Source organism: Bipolaris oryzae (assembly GCF_000523455.1).
Source record: "Bipolaris oryzae ATCC 44560 unplaced genomic scaffold scaffold_98, whole genome shotgun sequence".
Taxonomy (NCBI): domain Eukaryota; kingdom Fungi; phylum Ascomycota; class Dothideomycetes; order Pleosporales; family Pleosporaceae; genus Bipolaris; species Bipolaris oryzae.
In genome coordinates this window covers 49,931-63,450 of record NW_006911374.1, presented here as the reverse complement: position 1 = coordinate 63,450, position 13,520 = coordinate 49,931, and the positions used below count along the sequence as shown (strand labels likewise).

Here is a 13,520-nt window from a genome sequence, read left to right as displayed (position 1 = left end):
CAGAAGATGAGGTTTTTTCCAGTTGCACTATTTATATTGATTTATGAAAATCGTCATGTGAAGAGTTCAAAGTAACCGATACCCGAGCTTGTGACTCCGCATCATTGTACGACCAATCTCTCCCTCGGCTCACAACCACCTATCGCTCAAAACTTGGTGTTGTTCTTGTCTCTACACCCTCTACACCATCTTGACACCCCAATTGCCCATCATGCTGGCGGCACGAGCATCGCGATGGACATCAAACGCCGCCAATGTCACAAGATGTGTATCGCAACTTCGACCATACTCTGAAGTAAATACAATCACGTGTCGTATCCAATTCCACAACTCAACTAAAACACACACACATAGGCTTCACCTCGGCCAAACAAGGCCAAATACTTCAAAAAAGGCAGTAAAGGCAAACCCAAACCCGCTAAAAAAGATGTCGACACCAAAGAAAACCCCAATGCTGGTACAACGAGAGAAGCCAAACCCACAAGAATAAGCCTTGTCCCATACACCAGCAAGCTCGGCTCCAGAGCGCGTTCCTACCACTTGGGAAAAGCGGATCCCCTGCGCGCAAACAGCATGCCGACTTTCCTGCGGCAAGCGCAATTCGAACTCAGTGAGCTGCAGGCGCGGCGGCGCGGACTGTACCATAAACTGCAGGGCCCGTACAGGGTGCGTGGCAGCGTCACGGCGCCGCGTGAGCGACGCGATCGCGTGGAGGTGCGTGAGGGGAGCGTGTGGGTGGGGGATAAGCGGGTTCCGAATGTGTGGCTGAGGGATAATTGCCAGTGTGCGAGGTGTATGCATGGGGAGACGAGACAGCGGTTGCTGGACTCGTTTGGGATTCCGCCGGGGATTGGGATGCGGGGGTGGGAGGTTGAGGGGGAGGAGGCGGCGGCGGAGGAGGAGGAGGGGAGGAGGTTGAAGGTTGTGTGGGAGGATGGACATGAGAGTTTGTACCCTTTTTCGCTGCTGCGCTATACGCTTCAGACGGAGGGGACGAAGGTGGTGCAGCGGTTGGGGCTTGTGTCGCTTTCGTTGTGGGATCAGGGGGTTGCGAGTGAGCCGCCGATAGTGGAGTATGAGGGTGTTATGAGGGGGGAGATGGCGGGGTTGCTGAAGAATCTGCGGGAATATGGGTTTTGCTATGTGGATGGGACGCCGGTTGAGGATCCGCAGGATACCAAGGCGTTGCTGGAGAAGATTGCGTTTATCCGCGAGACGCATTATGGTGGGTTCTACGACTTCACGGCTGATTTGGCGAGTAAGGATACGGCGTATACGAATATTGCACTGGAGGCGCATACGGATACGACATACTTTTCTGATCCAGCAGGGCTCCAGGCGTTCCATTTGCTATCGCATACGGATGGGGAGGGAGGAGCGAGTTTGCTCGTTGACGGGTTCAAGGTCGCTGAGGAACTTCTTGAAACAGACAAGAAGGCGTATGAGATCCTTGCAACGGTAAATGTTCATGGACATGCATCAGGGAACGATGGCATTTCCATTCAGCCGTACCGCGGCTTCCCCGTGCTCGAACACGATATTGCAACAGGAGATCTCCTGCGAGTACGTTGGAACTCATCTGATCGCGCGTCGATTGAACTCCCCATCGACCAGGTGGAAAAGTGGTACGATGCCGCGAGGAAGTTTGATGCATTACTGAAGAAGAAAGAGAACGAGTACTGGGAGCAGTTGAAGCCAGGGCGGGTGCTAATCTTCGATAACTGGAGGGTGCTACATGGACGAAGCAGCTTCACTGGGAAGCGAAGGATCTGCGGTGCGTACATTAATCGGGACGATTGGATTAGCAAATTCAAAATGGCCCATTTTGGACAGAGCAAGGTCTTGGAGGGACTCCCTGTAAACTAAGGATGGAATGAAAACAAGAAACACATGTTGATACATGCTCACTTGGCTTGTTTGAACTTATTTACAGCCACTGTGACTCAAAAAACTACGCTTTGTCTGTTACAGCCTCTCTGGCTCTACCGACCTTCGCGGGCGAGTCTCTCCTGCTCAAGTTCCAACTCAGCCTGTCGGTAGTACTTTGCGGTGTCAACACCGTGATAGGGGTGGTTGACGAGGTTTGGCCATGGGAGAACGTGACCAAATGTGGCGGAAAAGCGCGAGTTTCGGTGGGCGACTCCCTGCATGTACTCGCTCATTTCCGACTTTCCATACAGCGGCTCGCCCTTCTTGACCTTGTCGACCATTTCGCGCATGTCCATCTCCACCTCGCGGCGATTCTCACGCGCACCGTAGAAACGCACTGCTATGTGTTAGCATGTGGTCTGCCTCCCTGCCCGTGTATGACGTACTGCATGACCTCGAGTAGGCGAACACGAAGCATCCAGCCACTCCAACAGCGCCGGTCAATCGCATGATGGGGGCGAAACCACCCTTGCCGACCATGGAGGGCGATACCTTCTCCCAGTAAAGCATCAATCCAGGGCTCAAACTTCCGAGGGCGGCACCGTAGGCCCAGTCGGAGGGGCGAGTGTACCGCATGACGCGGCTAAGATGTCTTTTTTTTTCAGAGGTTAGTCATGGTGTAGAGCAGTAGAGGACAATAAAGGCGTACGGGTCATTGTCGATGAGCTGTCGGCGTTAGTGGTGCGAGCCATTGCAGGACAGTTGGGGGCGCAATTGACTCACAGGGTAGTCTCCGGTGGGGAGCTTGTCCGGCACAACAGGCTGGTGCCTGACTGCCTCTTCTGCGTTGGTCATTGTGGTGTTGATATGCACTGCGGCCGAGGGCTTGCTTGTTGCGGGCTGGGCGAGTGAGGTTGGATGTAAGGCTTGGCATTGCGGGCCGGTAGTCGTTGGAGCTTCCGCAACGCCATCCACTCCAGAAACTTTACTTCTTGGCGCGTCACCACGCCATTCGCCAAACCTCGTGCGTCGACAATGCGCGCGCCCCCCTTCACTTGCGCCGAAACCCTCTCTGCATCGCGACCATGGCCATGAAGCCAGACCAAATGGACGACGTTACCCCGACGGGCGACTCCATGTCTTCCACCACCTCCCCAGGCGCGTCCGCTGCGCATGCGCCCGACCTGGCCAACCTACATGCCCGCCCAACTGTCGCCGACCTGCACGGCGAGAACCACTTCGCGCAAGTTGCGAGGAAGAATTGGCTGGCCGCGAAAAAGACGCCCAAAGTGCGCCCCGAAGTTGTCAAGAAGGAGCTCTGGGACCAGCTGGAGAGCGCCGACTTTGCATACTCGTCGCTCTTGATCCTCGAGAATCTGCAGCTGTTGGAGCGCTACCTGTGGCCTGGATTTACAGAGGATGCATCAAACTACCACCATCTGCTGCTGGCTCTCATGGTCAATGTTAAGAGGAGGGAGAACCTGTCGTCTTGGGGTACGTTGCGCCGTTGTTGCTGGCTACTAAAGGGACTGCGCTGACACTGAACAGAACACTTCTCAACCAAGCCCGCCGAATTCTCATCCTTCTTCCGTCGCATCTTGTCCATGACCGTCGACCCCTCGCAGCCAAGCAAGATCCGCACACAACTCATATCCTTTGTCATCGGCGCCTTCCAATCACTCGACAGCGGCCTGGTGCGAAAGGAGTGCGCCCCTCTAGTTGGCATATCCATATGGCAGAACTTGCATTCAGATGCTGTGCGCGAGCAGCATTTTGAGCAGCACAGCATGCTTCGCAAGGCTTGGAGGGCTGCATCGAAGCGCTTCGATGCTGGAGACGATGCACTACAAGCCCGCCTGCGCTTCGAGCGCTCGTGGCTTTACACGCTCCTTCTGGACTTCATCGACCGATTATACAACAGTAGCAATAGCCAAGACATGAGGGATAATATGGCTTACTGTGAGCGCTTCATGGAGCTGCTAATAGACCTGCAGAGTCAGTTGCCTACAAGGAGATACGTCAATACCCTACTCAAGGACCTCAACATGCTCTCGGCTATTCGCTTGTCACCCATGTACGCCGACGAGGACAATGGCCTGTTCCGCGATCTGTTCGACCTCCTCAGCCACTTCACCAACTTCTCCATCGAGGACCAGACTGGCAGACAATTGTCGAAACTCGAGTATGACCAGCAGCACTATGACCTTTTGTCTAAGTTGCAACGGACTGGCTACGCTGCATTCCAGGAAAAACTCCAACTTATGGCACTTGCAAACTACAAGAGCATTGGAAACAGGGAAGAGCTGGATGGTCACCTACGCACACTGAGTGATGAAGAGCTTGTTGAACTTTGCTCGCTCATGGGTCTACGAACAGAGTATCCTGCCACGACGTACTTAGTACGAGATCGTGCTTTCTACATGGAGACCCTAATCATGCTCGTCGAGCAACGCCCGACTTTCAAAGACGCAGTACGCGATATGCCAGTACTGCCAACAGAAAAGATTCTTTACGAAACTACATTTTTGCGAAATGAATCCTACGACGGCTCACGACCACTTGCCATCCCAAAGCTGAACCTCCAGTACCTGACCATGGGCGACTTCTTATGGAGATCATTTATCTTGTATCGGGCTGAGTCGTTCTACGGTATTCGCAAAGACATGGAGGATGTCGTAAAACGCGTCAAACCAAAAGGTAGAGGCGTCAACACCAAGTTTACTGGTGTATCAAAAATGTCACTTCCCATCATGAAGCCTGCCATTGTTGATGTAGCACCATCAAGAGTCGGAGAAGAACACCCCGCCTATGTTCGAGCAGAGATAATACTTGATGTCAGTCGACTTCAGTATCCAGTACGGCGGGACTGGGAACAGCTCCGGCCAGACGATGTAGTGTTTCTTCTTTCCGTTGAGGGCAAAGATGACGTACCCATGCGAAACGGTCACCATGCGGATGTCGGCAGTGGAGAAGAGATTGGTCTACGTCGAATGAGATGTGCGCAGGTGGTTCAAGTTCTAGATGACAAGGGACGGCCACTAAGAGAACAAGCCCGTGACGATGGCTTTGGTCCGAGAGTGCGGCAACGACGGCTCCTCGTCAACATCGACGCGAAGCAGTACCATGCCGATATGGAACAAACCGCCAAAGGAGCGCCCAACGTCTACGAGCAAATCAATCTCATTGTTCGCCGAAAAGGACGCGAGAACAACTTTTTGCCGATCCTAGAGTCCATCAAGCGCCTGACTCTCTCGGACATCCCAGCACCATCTTGGCTGCAGGAGGTCTTTTTGGGCTATGGGGATCCTGCATCTGCAACCTACAAGCGACTCCCTAATCGGCTAAATAAGATTGATTTCCGCGATACCTTTTTGGACTGGGAGCACTTGGTTCAGTCATTTCCCGGCAAATCCGTTGAACCTAACGAGGAAGCACATGCACCTGTCGAGCCTCCATACCTTTTAGAGTTCCCTGTTGCAGCGGAACCAGAGGTTGCACCACCACGAGCGTCGAAAAAGCGGCGTCGGGACCAGGCTGAGCTAGCACAACCTGTGCAGGAATCAGTTCGCGTATCCTCGTACAAGCCACCAAACATGGGTCCATATCCTGCAGATGCGCCAAAGCTAAACAAAGTCCGATTCACACCTGCCCAAGTTGATGCCATCACTTCAGGAACTCAACCGGGACTAACAGTGGTGCTCGGACCACCAGGCACCGGCAAGACGGATGTCGCGACCCAGATTATATCCAATATATATCACAACTTCCCGGACCAGCGGACCTTGCTTGTTGCACACAGTAACCAGGCGCTTAATCAGCTGTTCCAGAAGATTGTGGCGCTTGATATCGACGAGCGTCACCTATTGCGGTTGGGTCATGGTGAAGAGGATCTTGAGACGGATGCAAGCTACAGCAAACACGGACGAGTGGAGTCGTTCCTCGAGAGAGGACAATACTATTTGTCCGAAGTTGACCGTCTCGCCAAAAACTTTGGTGCACCGGGTGCCCATGGTAGCTCATGCGAGACTGCAGATTACTTCAATCTTGTCTATGTGAAACCAGCGTGGACACAGTACTGGGATAGTGTCACATCAGGAGAAACGAGTGTTGAGCAGATAATCACTGAGTTCCCATTCAAAGATTACTTCTCAAATGCACCACAACCTCTTTTCCCTCCCGCAGTAGACCGTCAACAGATTCTTGATATTGCACAGGGCTGCTATCGCCATGTCCAGAAGATCTTTGCAGAGCTCGAGGACATTCGTCCGTTTGAGCTTCTACGAAACCCGCGAGATAAGGCGAACTACCTACTCGTCAAGGAAGCTCGCATCATTGCAATGACATCGACACACGCTGCCATGCGAAGACAGGAAATCGCGTCTCTAGGGTTCCATTACGACAATGTCATCATGGAAGAAGCTGCTCAAATCACTGAGATTGAAAACTTCATTCCGCTCGCATTACAAAACCCACAGAATGGCGAACTTCCATTGCAACGCATAGTTCTCTGTGGTGATCATCTCCAAAACTCTCCCGTCATTCAAAATCTCGCATTCCGTCAATATGCCAACCTGGAACAGTCACTTTTCCAACGGCTTGTCCGCTTGGGTGTGCCAACCATCATGCTCGACCAGCAAGGTCGTGCCCGCGCATCCATCGCCGAGCTCTACAAATGGCGTTATCCTTCGCTCTCTAATCTGCCTTCTGTCATCTCCAATCCCGAGTTCCAAATCGCGAACCCAGGCTTCAAGCACGAGTACCAATTCATCGATGTACAAGACTACAAGGGTAAAGGAGAAGAGCAGCCCACACCGCACTGGATGATTAACCTGGGTGAAGCCGAATATGCTGTCGCTTTGTACATGTACATGCGATTGCTTGGGTACCCCGCGAACAAGATATCGATTCTCACCACGTATGCCGGTCAGAAGAGCTTGATCAACGATGTCCTAGGCCACAAGTGTAAGAACAACCCACTGTTCGGGCGCCCAAGGATAGTAGCTACGGTAGACAAATACCAGGGCGAGCAAAATGATTGTAAGTTCTTACCTCCTATTCTCTCAACTCACCATGAGCATTACTAACATGTGCTTTTCAAAACAGACATCATCCTCTCCCTCGTCCGCACCCGCTCAATAGGCTACCTACGCTCCATCCGCCGCCTCACCGTCGCGCTCTCCCGCGCACGCCTAGGCCTCTACATCCTCGGCCGCCGCTCCGTCTTCGAATCCGTCTTCGAGCTCAAACCCGCCTTCGACATCCTCCTCCAACGATCCGACAAGCTCGAACTCGTCACCGACGAAATGTTCGGCGAGACGCAGCGTACCATTGACTCAGCCGCTACTACCATCCCAGGCGAGGCCCAGATGCAGGATGTAGAGCACCTGGGTAAGTATGTGTATGAAATGACAAAAGCAAAGGTCGAAGCTATCAAGGCGAATGGCGGCGTTATGCCCAGTACGGCACCGGAGGTGCAAATGGGTGAGGCGGGCGTGAACGGTGCAAGCCATCCGGTGGATGACGAGGAAGATGATGATAGGCCTGAGAATGTGCTTATTCCTACAGAAGCCGCAGAGGATTTTGAGGGCGAAGATGAAGAGGAATAGTAAGATCTTATCTGAGACGGAGAGGTATAGTTTTATCACGTTGCATTTTGTGGGGTTGAGATGAATTCTCTGTGTTTTTTTTCATTTAATTGACAAGAAAACGTACGAACTTGGAGAACCGATATGTTCTTTGCATCTGCATGGCGTAATAGTGTGTTTATTTTTTTTCCAACGCGATCTTCTTTTTCCTCGTATTTTATCAAAAGGGGAGCTATAGATGTGAGACTGGGAAAGTTTGAGAAAAGAGAGAGATACCAAGATCATAAAATTCAAATGTTGTCTATCACTACTTAGTGCAAACTACCACTTATTTTTCCCCAATCCATGCATAAGAGAACGCCTTGATGTCAATGAGATCAACTATACAGAGAGCCAACGATACAACGCCATATATGTCTTTCCAATTCCCTTATCGACCCCTGGCATTCTCTCTATTCTCCTTCTTCTTCCTCAAGTATGCACTAATCTGCTCGACATGGCTGACGAAAAAACACCTGTTAGCATCATTCTGCCAGACCAGTACACCCAGCGCACTAGCATAGTTCAAAACGTCTCTATACTCGGCGTCCGAACCAAACTCGCGCATTAAGTAACCCGTTGTCGTTTCCACGCGCTCGCCCTCATATTCCCAGAGACGAATTTGGTCCATGACGGTTGGCGGGATATAGGGGACGGTTTTTTGCATCTGCGGGTGGGCATAGGTGGTTAGGTAGGAGATAATTTGTGCTGAGGTAATGCCTGCCTGGACGGCTTTGTGAACGGACTCCTTTGTTAGTTTTCCCGAGACGAGGTTGGGAAAGCGATGCTGAAGTTTGGTGAAGAGAGAGAGAATGGCGATTTGAATCAGACTGTTAGTGTAGGCATAGAGGCGGTAATTGGTCTCGATGATTATGAAGCCCTTGTTTGCTGCAGTTGGAGGTCCGGTGGTGCTTGTGCTTGCTTGTGCAATATCGTTGGAGGATGCCGACATGGCACTGCCAGAATCTGATGTGAGCGTCGTAGCTAGCCGGGTGGGGTAAAAGGTTTGCGCATTCCTGTCAGAGCGGTATACGAGGCCCATTGCAGAGAGATCTTCGAGCATTTGGAGTTGGGTCGCTGAGAGAGTGGAGGTGGAGTAATCCTGGCCCAATTCAAGAGAACCAAGCATGAAAAGGAATGAGAGAACTTCGGTTTCAGACATCCCGAGCTGTAATAGTGTTAAACGGTGTCAGGCAAGATTTTTATTTCAATGCTTACCTCGTTTGTCATCTTCAAATAGACAATCAGCAGACTCCAAACCTGTGCATTCGTTTCTTGTAGCACGAAAGAGAAGCCATCTTTTGTGATCCTTGGACTGCCATGTATAGTACGCACTAGATCGCCAGTATGTAATAGCTTTTTTGTGCCAGGACCAACCTCAGCTCTAGAGATGCTGTCTTTGCTGAGACCAGCCGCACCGCTCACAAGGTAGTACAATATGCCCTCCCATTGCGACCTCGAATACTCGTCCAAAAATTCAATACTGACGCGCTTTCCACTTTCTTCTTTTGTCGCCGGTACTCCAAAAGAACGATGGGTGCCAGAGCCCTCGATGGCATTTCGGAGGCTGCGCTGGAAGCCTGGATTGAGTGTCCACGATAGAGTGCCGTTGTCCTGTCGCGCCGAGGTAATGATATGCAGACGGTCGAGAGTAAAGGTCGCCCGCTCTTTCTCTTTGCGCGCAGTGGGTTTGAACCAGGTATCGAGGTCGGCGGCAGGGAAGGGAGTGGGCATGTACAGCATAGCCATGACTATTGATTTGGCTGATGCTCTTATTAGCTCTGCAAGCACTATTCGATTTGCCTTTACTTACCAAGATGCGGTAACATGCAGCGAAATACCGCCAGAACTGTCGAAGGCTGCTCATACAGCTTCTTGTGTGTGGCCAGCGGGAGACCCTCAAGGTATTCCAGCGCCTGAGCAGAAGACGAGGCCGACATCTTGATGGATGTGGTGAAGAATTAACGTTGTTTTACCGCCGTATTATCATATTCGGATGCTGCAATGAGCAGGAGGGATAGCGGCGGGCAAGACGCGTGCGTTGCGCCGGCTGCAGCCTGTTTGAGTCGAAAGTCGAAAGTCGCTGGTCGTTCAAAGAAAGTAAGGTGACGCGCGCGCCCAATGAGCGGAAAGATGCTCCCCCACAATTCCGCTCCACCCCTGTCTAGCTTCCGAGATACCTAGCCAACTGCCGAGCGGGACCCAACTACATCACTCTTCGCACACCGAGAAACGAGACCGTGATTATGACGGCACTGAAGTTTGTACGATATGTGAGTACTATAGGCAATGAGAAATGCTAAAATTATGGCCATTGACCAATATAATAGGTTTGGGAGTCATTCCGAGCCAACTCGGGTCTGGAGCCAAGGTACACCCCCACGATTAGATAGTATACCGGCAGCATTGACCTAACTACTTCAAAGACTTCTGGACGGCGTAAGTTCACTCTGGGATTCAACTCGACTGAATGAACAAGGCTCATCACCAATTGGTTCATCAGCTTCGAGTGACGTCGGCAGTCCCGGGACGCGTCAAGTTTGAGCTAGACATAAAGAAGGAGCACACAGTGAGTATTTACCCCTTTGTATCCCATCATAACATCATCCAAGGTATTACCGAAGCTTTCCATATGCTAATCTGCAACTCCCAGAACCGGTTGAGCATTCTTCATGGAGGAACGATCGCCAGCATGGGTACTTTTGTATAGTTCCACCTCGAACTCGTCTATTTCTGATACCTTGCAGTCGATCTCGGTGGCTCTCTAGCCGTAGCATCTCGCGGCCTTTTCGCAACCGGCGTCTCCACTGACCTGAATGTGACTTACCTCTCCTCGGGCGGTAAGGTCGGAGACTTGATCAAAGCCGAAGTATCATGCGACAAGTGTATGTATCTATATCTCGGTTGCTCATCAATGCCTTCTTACTAATAGGAATAAAGTCGGCAAAACGTTAGCCTTCACATCAATCAACTTCAGCAACAGCAAAGGAGAGATCTTTGCTCGAGGAAGCCATACTAAGTATGTTGCTCTGGCGTGGAAAGACCCGAATAATATCGTTGAAGAGCTATCACCCAAGCCGAGTGAGAAGAAGGAATAGCCATTGCAGAATTCGCGCGATTCATTAAGATTATATTTCGTCAGGCCATACGTTATTGATATGCCCCTCCTACGCACTCATTAAGTTCCGGGCTCACTATCCCCTAAAGTTGCACTGCGGCCTAACTGCATAATCTCACAAGCAATATATGCAATACTCTTGACTGCGTCACAACGCCTTTCCCACTGTGATTTTGTATAAATACTATTTCTCAATGAATGGTCCATTCAGTCATTGAAAGCGGAAAGTCCGTTTCACTCTCGATATGCTCGTCGGCATGTACAGGGGCCTAAGACTTCCGCGAAGGTGTCTCCCGATCTTGCTCCAACATATCATTTTCCTTCATCTCATCCGATTTGTTCCATCCTTTGCCCTTCATGAGATTGACAAGGCTACTCTTGCGGGGGGTCATTTTTCTTAAGGCTCGTTCAAGGGTACCAGCTCCAGTCACCGGAACAGTCTCGCTATCGCTTTGCTTAGGCGGAGCTCTTCTTGGAAGATCGGCTAGATTGCCAAGCAATCTATGATCCTTTCGATACTTGTACTCGAACTCCTAGAACCAACCAGTCAGTAGATAGCCAAAGAAACAAGAAAGATCACATACCCAAAGGCTGTCTGCTGCTTGTTCAGTAGTACATAGAGCACGCAGCTGCGCGAAGATATGGCATGCAGCAAGGTTTCCCTGGTCGAGCCTGTATTCGCTCAACGGGTCCTCTCCTCGCTGGCCTGGCCGAGCATTCAACTCCGCATTCATAGCATCAGTACGCCACTGGTCATACCGAGACTGAAATCTTCCAGCCCAATACAGAGGTGGCATGTAATCTTTGACCTGGAAAACACTATTGTTAGCATCTTCTGGCATCTCTTCCCCCCGAACGTTTCCTAAAGTCCCGCGCGAAACTTCCTGTGACGATCTCGCGGTTGTGCCTGGTACAGGCGGTGCTCCCAAAACTGAAGGCTGAGGTGTATCTGGTAACGAGGGAAATATCGTAAGACTGAAAGTTGATGAACTGGGCGTCTCTGATGGAGTAGAGGCTTTTGTAGCTTCAAGTGGCATACTTGTGCAACCCTGAATTGACACCTCTTCTCCGTTCTCTTCAGGTATTGACTGGCACGGGATAGTATCGGATATTATTCTTCCATGGCGAGGCATGGCGGGCGTATCTTGACTCATGCGTAAATGCTGCGTTGTCTCTGACAGGGATAGCTTTCTGTGGTGCAGTGGCAGAAGAGACATCGACGGAGCAGCTTCCGGCTGAAGTCCAAGACAATGGAAGGTATTGGAGCGCGGAAGTTTGCTCACCTCGTGATTTACCACAGCAAGCGCACGAGACGGCCGCCAAACGCCACCCAGGCCATTCGGCGTACCTAGTGTTTTCCTCGACAAATCTGCTTGTGTATAGGAACGTAGCAAAGCTGGCTTTGAGGAACGAACCATGTGTGAGATTTTCTTTGTCGAGGTGTTTGGAAATGAAGGCATTGAGGCTAGGCCAGGCTTTATAGTAAGGCGGCTTGGTAGTGGCAGTACAGTTTGCTCCTCACACCGAATTCTCTTTGCAGTGGCTGGAGTATTTTGAATAAGATGGGAACTCGTTTGTTTGCTTGCTATTTGTTGAGTTGCGAAGCTTGTTCTTCTGCCCTGCATAATTGGAGTGCTTGGTCCAAAAGACCTCCTGTCGTATAGAGCTCCTGCAACTGCAAGAGACTCACGCTTCAGCATACTCTCTTGTATTTGCGACCGTCTATTCATAATGTGCTTTTCGGTAGGGATGTTTTCCTGTAATACTTGCTTCTCGGGTCTTTGGGATACATTGGGTTTCTTGGGTCCTGGTTGCCTAGGAGCCATAAACCCTGCAGTCTGTCGCGCGTTCGATCCCTTCACAAGGTTTGGTGTTGTACGTGACCGTAATGGCTGTGAAATCGTTTCAGGTGAGCATTCGTTGGGGCTGACGACGGCTTGAGTTGCAGTAATGTATTTGGTTTGTTGCGATGCACTCAAGGATGTCTGGTGGTGAAGATATCGACGTGGACTAGCGCACCGATGTACGAACAACGGAGGACTAGGTGAGGGGATCTTTGAAGGCAATGAACCTAGTCCAGATATAGGAATCACCGGCGAAGAGCAAAGCTTGACGGATTCGTTGATATCTGTCGCTAATGTATGAGGCTCAGTGCCGGTGGAGAGTGGGATGAAGCCCAACGTGCGCGAGCGAGGAAGTGGCTTGGGGATGATATCAATATCCTCACTCTGAGTCGAGGTATCGGTATCCTCTTTTCCTACTAGACCCTTTGTCAAGTCACTGAAGTTTATGAGAGACGTCGATTCGCGCGCTAGTAATGCTGGGGGATCGTATGCAAAGGCCGCAGTGATGGCGTCAGATATGGAGGCCTCATTGACAGCCAATGAATTAGTCTCAACTTGATTGCGTCCTGGGGTGATCTTTCGTTGGGAGAGAGGATTAGATATGAGAGAGAGGCCGTAACTGAGCTTTCTCCGAAACTTGCGGGCGCCGTTCTCATGTAGATCCGCGCTCATCGGCTGCTGAGGTGCTGGTTTATCCCTCCAGCTTACCATATCTGCTGTATCTTCTTCATCCGACCGCGCTGTTTCCTACAAAGCTCGTATTTGTTCAAATCTCTGTCTATCTGGATATGTTAGCATGGCTGCAGCGAGGTGCGAGGCATGTGTTGAGAAAAACCTGCCTCTGTTCAGATGTTGTTGATGATGTTGTTTGGTTGAGGTGTAAATGTGGAAGGAATGGAGCAATTGTTGGAAGAATGCAATAGTGACGTTGCGGTGTAAACAAACGCTCGATACAAGACGGTAGGAGCGGTGCCATTCACCAAACACCCTTCACTGCACACAAAGCGCCTTGGCGTGGGCGACCTAAAATAGCACTATACAAAGGAAACTTTTACAAGTTCTGTA

At 50.9% G+C, this 13,520-nt stretch overlaps 6 protein-coding genes across 6 annotated transcripts; 3 read left to right on the top strand and 3 right to left on the bottom strand.

Moving 5' to 3' along the window:
• Positions 1-211: 211 nt before the first annotated feature.
• COCMIDRAFT_38194 (uncharacterized protein) lies at positions 212-1,866 on the top strand (the record flags this gene model as incomplete). The annotated part of the gene is made up of 2 exons (XM_007691377.1): positions 212-309; positions 468-1,866. 2 exons carry the CDS (start codon positions 212-214, stop codon positions 1,864-1,866), a joined length of 1,497 nt encoding a protein of 498 aa, XP_007689567.1.
• A 116-nt stretch (positions 1,867-1,982) lies between these two features.
• COCMIDRAFT_38192 (uncharacterized protein) lies at positions 1,983-2,724 on the bottom strand (the record flags this gene model as incomplete). Its single annotated transcript, XM_007691376.1, has 4 exons — positions 1,983-2,266; positions 2,316-2,521; positions 2,579-2,595; positions 2,653-2,724. The coding sequence occupies 4 exons, from the start codon at positions 2,722-2,724 to the stop codon at positions 1,983-1,985; spliced, it is 579 nt and encodes a 192-aa protein (XP_007689566.1).
• A 281-nt stretch (positions 2,725-3,005) lies between these two features.
• Positions 3,006-7,475, top strand: COCMIDRAFT_99541 (uncharacterized protein; the record flags this gene model as incomplete). Its single annotated transcript, XM_007691386.1, has 3 exons — positions 3,006-3,363; positions 3,418-6,906; positions 6,973-7,475. 3 exons carry the CDS (start codon positions 3,006-3,008, stop codon positions 7,473-7,475), a joined length of 4,350 nt encoding a protein of 1,449 aa, XP_007689576.1.
• A 409-nt stretch (positions 7,476-7,884) lies between these two features.
• Positions 7,885-9,433, bottom strand: COCMIDRAFT_38190 (uncharacterized protein; the record flags this gene model as incomplete). The annotated part of the gene is made up of 3 exons (XM_007691375.1): positions 7,885-8,661; positions 8,712-9,256; positions 9,307-9,433. The coding sequence occupies 3 exons, from the start codon at positions 9,431-9,433 to the stop codon at positions 7,885-7,887; spliced, it is 1,449 nt and encodes a 482-aa protein (XP_007689565.1).
• Positions 9,434-9,739: 306 nt separating this feature from the next.
• Positions 9,740-10,591, top strand: COCMIDRAFT_99518 (uncharacterized protein; the record flags this gene model as incomplete). Its single annotated transcript, XM_007691385.1, has 7 exons — positions 9,740-9,766; positions 9,824-9,864; positions 9,920-9,932; positions 9,997-10,062; positions 10,147-10,189; positions 10,241-10,378; positions 10,434-10,591. 7 exons carry the CDS (start codon positions 9,740-9,742, stop codon positions 10,589-10,591), a joined length of 486 nt encoding a protein of 161 aa, XP_007689575.1.
• A 289-nt stretch (positions 10,592-10,880) lies between these two features.
• COCMIDRAFT_38188 (uncharacterized protein) lies at positions 10,881-13,166 on the bottom strand (the record flags this gene model as incomplete). Its single annotated transcript, XM_007691374.1, has 2 exons — positions 10,881-11,144; positions 11,196-13,166. 2 exons carry the CDS (start codon positions 13,164-13,166, stop codon positions 10,881-10,883), a joined length of 2,235 nt encoding a protein of 744 aa, XP_007689564.1.
• Between the last annotated feature and the right edge of the window lie 354 nt (positions 13,167-13,520).